The sequence below is a fragment of the Tigriopus californicus genome, chromosome 11 (genome assembly GCF_007210705.1).
Source record: "Tigriopus californicus strain San Diego chromosome 11, Tcal_SD_v2.1, whole genome shotgun sequence".
Taxonomy (NCBI): domain Eukaryota; kingdom Metazoa; phylum Arthropoda; class Copepoda; order Harpacticoida; family Harpacticidae; genus Tigriopus; species Tigriopus californicus.
In genome coordinates this window covers 3,994,497-4,003,985 of record NC_081450.1, presented here as the reverse complement: position 1 = coordinate 4,003,985, position 9,489 = coordinate 3,994,497, and the positions used below count along the sequence as shown (strand labels likewise).

At 38.0% G+C, this 9,489-nt stretch overlaps 1 protein-coding gene across 2 annotated transcripts; it reads right to left on the bottom strand.

Moving 5' to 3' along the window:
- Positions 1–3,801: 3,801 nt before the first annotated feature.
- LOC131890148 (uncharacterized) lies at positions 3,802–4,974 on the bottom strand. 2 transcript variants are annotated; one of them, XM_059239441.1, is made up of 4 exons: positions 4,579–4,974; positions 4,368–4,485; positions 4,181–4,297; positions 3,802–4,074 (listed from the first exon to the last, which is right to left on the bottom strand). In XM_059239441.1, the coding sequence occupies exons 1-4, from the start codon at positions 4,818–4,820 to the stop codon at positions 4,000–4,002; spliced, it is 552 nt and encodes a 183-aa protein (XP_059095424.1). In that variant the 5' UTR covers positions 4,821–4,974; the 3' UTR covers positions 3,802–3,999. The 2 variants fall into 2 exon arrangements, with proteins under 2 accessions (XP_059095424.1, XP_059095423.1); XM_059239440.1 differs by having other exon boundaries at positions 4,181–4,303; positions 4,579–4,968.
- Between the last annotated feature and the right edge of the window lie 4,515 nt (positions 4,975–9,489).

Below are 9,489 nucleotides of genomic sequence, written 5' to 3'. Positions count from 1 at the left end.
TATGCTTTCCGTGTTTTCGCTTTGCTGAAGATTGCTAAAAAGGACTTTAAGGCATTTTTTGTCACTTGTCAGGTGTGTGGATCTATTCGCAACTCTTTTGAAATAAATTCCTGTCATTCCATGCATTTTGATAGATAAAGTGTTAATAGATATTTTTGTTGCCTAACGACTTATCCGTTGAACTCTTTGCATTGTATTAACAGCAATTCAAATTGTCGAATTTGCTTGATTCAATCAACGTATCAAAAAATTAAACGATGAAGAGGAAAAACCCGGATCATATCTGCTGCTATGAAATTAAAACCGATTCCATATTTGATCACCTTCAATTTGGCTTGGGACTTGCAATGATTCGTTTTAAATAAGAGCCTTTCAAAAACCACTTGCATTTATACTTCAAAATAACAACCAAACGTTCAAAAAAATATGTTTTTCCGTCGTAAACATAAAACTTAATTTGTTGATGAGTAAATATGCTGCGTTTTAAGAAATGTAATGTTTTTGGAACAAATCCTTTCAAGGGTTTCAAATCCATTAATCCTAGCTTCTATATATCATTTAAATCACATCATCGTGTCTCTGCTACTTTGCCAGCATAAATGGGCTAACTTGCGGTCATTCTCATGGTTTAAGCCCAAAGTACCTCCAGAGGCTCAATTTTGGGATCTTGCTGAACAGTGACCACGTGGCCATTTTAGAATGAACAACTTGATGTTTTCACATCTCAAGTTCTTGAGAAGCATTGTGTACACAATAAAACAATTCAACATAGCATGGGTCAACTTTTTCTCTCCTACATGTCTGCTTAAACCATCACAAATTGCGCCTCTGTTAATGTATCTGATTCAAGTTTGCAGAAAGAGCGACGTAGATGCCACCTGAGAGTGAAAAACAGGAACCAGTTAAATCTAGGTCCGCAGTGTCTATCTGAAACAACACCTGTGGGCGCTTTTGGTAACACTGCGCGAAAACTGGTTTACGTTCTGACGTCGGAGAATGGTTTGCCTCTCTTGCATCCTCTCTTACATCAAGCAAAATGGCGAGAAGGTCAAAATTTTCTCCTGGGTGAGAAAGTTCGAACGTACAGAAGAAGTAACGTAGAAGAGGAAAAATCGAGTTTGTTGTGGTTTTTACTGCAGCTGAATCGGAAACTAGAATAGTGCAACTCTAGCCAGGGACTCTAAAGAGAGGAAACGACGCGGCTTTCCCCTGACCGTCAAGTTAGGCCATTGCGTTGAATAAAGAAAGTAACGCTAGTATCAATCAAACAAGATTATCCATACTGCATAGAACATTTAAGTGTTTTTAATTAAATAATGATTACTTTGTCATGCAACTCTGTTCATTTACTGAATATTTCTGAATTAATTATGAGAGTCAGAAGAATAAATGAAATACCCGTGAACATCAAATTAATCAAAAACAATCAAATTGTCTTTCAAATCAGTGAAACATTGCGTAAAACCGGCTCAAAAACACGCACAGATAGAAAATCAACAAGAATCATTTTACTAATTGATGAGGAACAAAATGTAAAATAAATGTATAGAATAGGCAATAAAAGTACATGTACATAAATGTTAACATATTAGAATATTTGGGATGGACAAACGATAATTTTGTCTTAATACACACATTTGACAAGAAACATCGGGCATTGGTGAAAAATGAATGAGTTATCTTTTAGTAGAGTTTAAATTTCTACTTACTAGGAAGTTTGCATAAAAGGCAAGCATTATTTAAGGGGCACAGAGTGAAACGAAAGTACAGTACACAAGATTTCAATTTGAACTTTGGACTCCAATAAATTGTGTATTTTGCAAAAGCCTCCAAAATAGTCAAATAAAACGAGCGTCATCTTAACATAAATATTATTCCATGATTATGAAACGTCCAAATGAGTTTAAAGAATGATATGCAACTCAGAGCTACAGTATTTCTACTGTTGAATTGAGTGCCATTCACAGAGTGAGAACCATAGTTTCATAACAAGTTCACCAAATTACTTGAAATTTGGTCAATATGTTTCTGAAACAATTTTCTACAACTAATATTATTGTCAAAAAAGTATTGACTGACTGTGTTTAGAGCAAATTCTTGCTTTATTATGAAAACCCAATTAGAACATTTCAGTTTTTGTACTTTAAGATTTTACTTAACTTAAGTACTTTAAAAACTAGTCCGCCTGGCTAGCTCTCATCGCACTCTCTAGGAGTTGCTTCCTCAATGGTACGAGTACTACAAGGTACTGAGGATTACAATTTTGCCATGGCTTAACACGGCTTATCTCGGAGACAACCATGTTTGGACTCAGGATGGAGCACCAAGCCACACTGCCAGGAAAGACCAAGATTTCTGTCGCTTCAACATGGTCAGCCCACATGTGACTCTCTTCAAGGCCAGACCTCAACCCGTCAGATTATGCCTTATGGGGCGTTTTAGGGGCAAAGGCTTCCCACGCCTCTCATCCAAATTTGGATGCTTTCAGGCCCCTCCTTCAGGCAACAGTAGGACAACTGGTCACCTAACTTCATTTCCAAGAGTTGCAAGGCCTTCAGGCGGGCGGGTTGAGGCCGACATTGTAGCTGATGGGGGGCCCATTGAAAAACAAAAGCCGTTGGTCAACCTTCTTCACATTATGTTGAGCGAATAATTGATTAGACTGTTCTTTTTTCTTTATGAATTTTTACATGCTCACGTGTAAAGATTGCAAAAATTCACTCCATAACTCTGTACTATTAAATGCCTTATTGAAGTATAAGCGCACATTGCGTTGATAAGGGGCTTTACTAAATGGATTATTATTTCTACATTTAATATCGATACAGAACACACATAATACTACAGGACCAAAGTGCAAATTTGTCTTTGCAAGCTGCACGTCCAAGGCACTAAATTTCAAGTACCATGAACCATTTAGATTACTTCATTACACTTGATTAGGACTTGTTAACCGCTATAGGAAATGCCATCTCTAGGAGTATGGTGTATTTTGCCACCTGGCCATTTACTTTGAATGTGAGAGTTCCAAGTATGAAACTAGATTAAGTTGTCAAAAGGGAGTGGTTTTCTTATTTTGCTCTTCCATTTGCTTTCTAATTACCTTGTTGAATGACCTTTGGCAAGATTTGGGTAAATGCAATGCTAAGTTAAAAACCATTGCAATAGTCCGTCTAGCTACATTTTTTTAAGAGTTAAGATCCGGATTAAAAAAGACAATGCAGCACTGGGGCAGGGCTGAATTTCCAAAAACAGATGACTCCTCTAAACATCAAAATGCAAGAATAATGTCAAGATGCATTACTGGTGTTCTTTGGTGCAAGTTTCAACAGAATAATCCTCACTTCTAGGATTATTTGAAACCAAAACTGTTAAATTTGGAGAAAATTGGGGAAAAACAACTGAAAATAAAAAAATGCCCCAAAATGACGAAATAGCTAGCCTCTTTTATAAATAATCTAATATTTTTTTTCTTTTGGAGTCTCTACATTTGGTTCGAAACCAAAAGCTCCTTATATTCGAAGCCAGGAGGTTTAACTGCTTTATGATTCGTTTTGGTTCAAACTAAATATCCTGATGCAAGGAATCATTAGTTAATCACAAGTAAAGAGAGATATGAATTGGCCCGTCCCTCAAGCGTCGGCCTAAAAGTGTTTGAAAACCTTGGTTTGGTAGGGGTACTATTTCTCTCCCTACATTTCTAACTGAGATCATTGAGCAAAATCTTGAGAGCTGCGATAACGGCAAGGTCCAGGCCATCTGGATTGGTCTCCACTTGGCCTTGAATTAATCTACAACCTATGAAGCCTTAAGAGCAGGTTTGTTTTTGCTAAAAATATGGCCACAAAGTAGTTATAGAATAACGATTCTGACACAATTCAACTTTTCACAAAGGGGATCCCTGACAAAATCTCTATATTTTTTTCATTTTCCACGAAAATCCAGTTGTATGGGTTCGTCAATGAGATGTTGTTGCCAGACAATACCAGTGTCGTCTTTCTAGTTTACTTTAAGCGTTAGAACGACGGCTTTCTTGTTATCCATGCTCGCCTTGAATGCGGCAATCTTGTCCTTCTGTGAAGACAACCAAGATTTAGCGATAGGGAAGGTAACATTTGGCCATTTCTTAATATTTACCAATTTCAAGTACATAGTTAGGTACTGCGAGTTGTCACATTACCTTCGTCAATTCATCAACCAACTGTGTTGGAATGAAAATCTGTGCCACCGTTGTGGAGGAGGAATTGCCCCCGCCTCCCTGTTGGCGGCCACTCGACCCGCTCCGAAGTTCGTTCCTCTGTATCTGCGGCAATGGTTTTATATTAACACTAAGTCGACCAAATGTCAGACATCACCGCCTTTATTACCTGCAAGTTAACGAAGACTTTGTCTCGCGTGTAACTCTGGAGGTCAAGACGGAACTTCTCATTTTTCGTTTGCTTTCCAACATTACCATTCCAAGATTCCAGGAACTCATCGATGTTTCTGCAATGAGCAATCCATCACACAGTTTCAATTGCTGAAAATTGGCACTCAACATCGTGCAACCAACATGACGTTGACTGGATCAAGACTTACTTTCTCTCTTTGATGGTTGTTGTAGAGACATTGATACGACCATCCGTCTCTCTGATGAATATGAGTCCATCATTGTCGGTTGGATGGATTATCCAATTACAACCTTGACCACTAGCGCGTGCAAGCAGCTTTTTGATGGCTGGTTCCGCATTCCCCAAAAGTCTCGTATCCCCGGTCAACGTAATCTTCGCTGCATCACCTGTCAAGGCCGAATTGTCCAATGATTTCCACCAAGGCGTCATGATAACGTGTACCAATCCAACTTTGATTAAATATAAAGCAGTGGTGAACCTAAGTTCTGTCAAGCAACGAACAATGAGGACCAGTGGGTTAATGCGACTGCAGAATGCAAGAAGCAAGAATTGTTTGTTACTACAAAAACCTTTGACAGCAGCTCTCTGAAACGAATCATCTTAACAGGAAATGAGATACTTGCATTGAATTGAGGAAATCCAAGTTTCTTATCTTATTATTACTATTCAAAAAGTGCGAGAATCCTTCCGACCAGGGCCGGGACTATTTGAGGGAAAGCCCATCCACAGTCCATATTTCTAGAGATTCACGTTCCAACACATTCAAGTGCCATGATGGCAGCAATGGTACAAATCGATATTGTTCAAATTTCTGCCATTTTCTGCCACAAGTGACAGAAAATGGTAGAAAGTGGCAAAAAATGGCAGAAATTGTTGAAAGGTGGTCAAAAATGGCCGCCGGTGTTTAGAATGACCGATCTTGATTCTAAAAGATGTCAAAGACAAGAAGGATCATATGGGTTGGATAAGTTTTTCAAATGTCCTTTGCTAAAAAGCATATTGATATAGCATTGGCTGAAATGCAAAATGTTCCTCAAATATTGATATTTATACTGTTTGATGGTTGATTGAATTGATAACAGTATCCATAGACCACTTGCAGTATCCAAGGCCTAGCCACGATACTTAAACATTTTTTCCACACTCATCAAAACGGGTGTTGAATACGAAATAACTTTTTTTAATGCAATTGTCGTCATTTTGTCTCTAAAAAGTTTAGGTCAAATGGCATCCCTGACTCCAATCGATTGCGGTGTCAAAATTCAAACTCGCTCACACTCCAATGACGTTTAGTGGTTGCATCTCACTTTCGATGCAAAATACCCATCCCAACGTGTCAAAACTACATACAGGTAGGCTTAAAAATTAACGGAAGCGATCGTAAATAGTAGAAAAAGATGATTAAGAATGATACAAATAATTCTATTTTCTGCCATTTTTGCCACTTATTTTGGACCAATTTCTGCCATTTTCTGCCACCAATTTCTGCCAGGTGGTAGAAAATGGCTTTTAATAATTTCTGATCCCTGCATGATGGCCATTCATCGCGGGAGCCGGACCAAACCCGACGAAAGAACGTATAAGCTGTCCTTCATGAGTAGGGCCGGCCTAAATTTGCATGTAGATATGGTCTTAATTGACAGCAAATTATGCAAATAATTTTGACAAAACATAAGGACTAACTCCACCTGGAGGGCTGTAATGGCTATTTTTGCCTTCAAAAACAAACAATAGTCAATGAAAAGTAAATTTCTGTCATAATAACTCTCAGCACAATAATTTGACTAACTATACCTGGGGAGAAGAGGTTACCTGTGGAACTGGAATGGTAGAGCATCTGCCCCCCCCTCTCCAATTTGCGAATCCTTGTTCGAACCCAGGCTAGTCCTGTCAAGCTTCTTTGCAGTACTTAAATTACGGGATGAGTTGCTGCTTTGACAACTTCGATGGGCAAACATGCGGTCATTCCTATTCGGACATTTAGGCAAGCGTTGGTACCAGCAAACAAACTTGCCTGCCAATGTCAGTGATGCAAAATTGGCGTTTCAAACTGGTAATAAATAGACAAATTATAACCTTTCATTTTGATAGTACTGGGGATTACATTCCCCGTAGCGGTTAGAAAAGCCCGTGAAAAACCAAACCAAAAAAAACTGCTTTTAACGAAGCTGACCTTTCCTCATATAGCAATGTGAAAGAAGGGTCAGCTTCTCAAAAACGTGTTTGAAGCCCCGAACTTGCATCACTGGCACTGGTACCAGAAACAAACCTTCCAGAGCTTGCCTAAACGTCCCCATGGGTACGGTAATACTATTGTTGACTAGGATGACAAAGGTGGAATATTCCTCAATTGCGATGCTTATCATCAAATGGAAGGCCAAGTGAGAGAGTTGCCATCGGACCTTTCAACAAACAAACAAACTTGGGGAGAAGATTCTTGCATCGTTCAAGCTGCCTCTCAGACCAATCATCTAAACCAGCACCTTGTACATAAATCTTTGAAATTTTATGATAAAAAGATACCTTAGTTCTGCAACATGCTTAATTACATGCTAGAGATGAAATTACACTGTTTTCAAGTTTCTTGAAAATGATAGCAGGCCAATTCTTTCCACATCAATCATCCTTCTCCTAAAAATTTACTGATACCCCATTGAAATGATGTGTCTGACTTTTAAAGGAGAAGAATGTTGCACAAACAAAGTGATTCCCAACTTTAATGTAGTGTATATCCAAGAACAGCCACGATAAGAAAGACAGAGCTATTTATTCAACAGGGATGGATAAAATGTATACATGCAGGGGATTGTTAACATAACTGTAACCTATCGTGCTTTCATGTCAAACAGTTTTTTTAGAAAAAATGAGAAAAATTTCAGATCTCTCAATTTTCTCCTTAAAATAGCATTTCTCTCATACTAATATTCACTTGGAATTTGTTTTTTTCACCTTCAACATTTTTGTAGTGCTCTGACACGCTGAAGTTATTCTGGGGTTCTTTGATACACCACAGTCTGTGTTGTTCGAGTGTGATGTAATTGATTTTTAACATTTCATCAAGAATCCTCCAAACATCTCTTTTAAGTTTCTTACTTGTGTTTCCAGTTTCCATTGATCCAATCATAATCATGAACTTGGTATCTAAGTCTTTAGGATTTTGGTACATATTGCATATTCTATAAATGAATACCGTTTGCCAACTTTTCTTCTTAAGAGATAAATATTTTTACAAAAATTTCTAGAGCCGCGGGTAGAGCCCTTCGCAGCAAAAACATCATCTTCACTTTCGCCAGAGTCCTGAGTGATAGAATGCAGCTGGCTTTGTGATCTTGACTGTAGCCTTGGCTTTACGTATATACCTTTGTTATTTTTTGCTATTAATGGATGCAAAACCAGTTATGCTCTTAATATCTAAATAATACAACATCTTGATCCGTGGGAATTATTTTTGATCGTTATATCGATCATTTACTCATCAAATGACAATAAAAACAGAGCTACTAATCCAGCAGAAAAGATTGCTTTCATTTTTATCTGAATTTCCTGATATTTTCGCTCAAAAGAGGAGCAGCATCTTCTTGGTCATAAAGTGCAAAAAAAATCTATTTCAGCAATTTTAAATGCAACGGTCTTATGTTTAGTGGATGTAAGCAATTTTCTGCGGAGTTTCTAAATCTAAGGTTCTTCAGTCAATGTAATGTGTTTAGCTGTATTCTCCTCATGAATTAAACTTTGAGCGCTTGCTGGTGCTGCCTGCGACGGTCTAAGCGAACACTTGGCTCGCTGCGCTCAAATTATTTCAACACTCGCTTTAATTTCCTGCACAACTGGCTTTTATTGTCGTTTCAAATCATCATCAAAAATTTCTCTTTTAATTACGCCTGTTAGTATTACTTTTTTGGATATATAGCCCTTGCTTCCAAAAAATTCATTCAGTAGGGTATTTTGTGCTTGTTTCATATTGCTTGCTTTATTATAAGATTAACATGCTATAAGTATTTTATTACTTTTCCAGCTTTTTTGTTAAGGTTAAAACTAAGTAATGTATTCAGGTTTAAATCTACCCGATTTTTATGAAAATACTAACGAAGGGGAGGGTGATGGTTGTCACCTCCCAATGAGCGTTTGTGTGAACCCAAGGGTGCAGTTGGTAAAGCACACCTTCGGCTGTTCCTCAGCTGCACCTATCCATCAAGCAATTGTTTCTCCAATAAATTCAACAAATGCAGAGGCCTTCTTGTTCCTAAATGTATCGTATACTTAAGAGGTTGTGATGCATAAGAGTTGCAAGAAGAAATCTTTTTTATTTTTTACCTTAGATTTACAAGTCAAAATCTTGTCCAATTCTGACTTAAATCCTGCTACTGGATCAACGCCTACTTTAAGCCATGCGAATATTTGAGGGCAGCAAATTGAACAATGAAGGAGGCCCGAAAAGAAGAGAGGCGGACTTCATTGTTTTAACTAGCCGGATTCCTCGAGGGCTTGAAGGTGCTCTCAAAACGCACGTTAAGCCTCTACGGTCACTACAATTGACCCTAAATCCTGGGTTGGGACAAAGCTCATGAATGCTTTTGAAAACGTACAATATCATATACCTTTCGTACCTTCTCTGAATACTGTACAATCCCAACCTTTCTAAGCTCTCCCAATACGAGAGCTCTCTCATATCCTCAATGTTAGAGAAAAACTCTCTAAGTAATGGTGCGTCTACACGAGAAACATTCTGTCACAAAGTTTGCCTAATTATTTCGGAAATGTTTGGCATTTGACAAAAAGTTCAACTCTGTGCCGTCTAGACGTGAAACTACCCGATCAAAACGGTTTGACAAATATTTTGATGTAGATTTCTAATCAGATGAACTTGCAAGTGATCGTATCATTTCCCAATGGGTCATTCATTCAATATTTATGTTATGCACGCTAAATAAGATGATTAGTATAATGCACATAGGGAAAACTGAGGAATTAAATTTGGAAAAAAAGCCGATGGGCACTATCATGATGAGAATGTTTCGCTTTCCAAAAAGGTCCTTTATTTTGCCAATTTCAATCTGTGCGGTCATATGTTGGCTGAAACCGATTACTACTTGAAGGC

Excerpts from the sequence above, each read along its gene's own strand:
- LOC131890148 (XM_059239440.1), bottom strand. The coding sequence starts at position 4,820 with ATGACGCCTTGGTGGAAATCATTGGACAATTCGGCCTTGACAGGTGAT. Across the intron at positions 4,486-4,578 it reads ACAACCATCAAAGAGAGAAA|AAACATCGATGAGTTCCTGG; the intron begins GTAAGTCTTGAT and ends TGCTCATTGCAG. Across the intron at positions 4,304-4,367 it reads AAGTCTTCGTTAACTTGCAG|ATACAGAGGAACGAACTTCG; the intron begins GTAATAAAGGCG and ends CCATTGCCGCAG.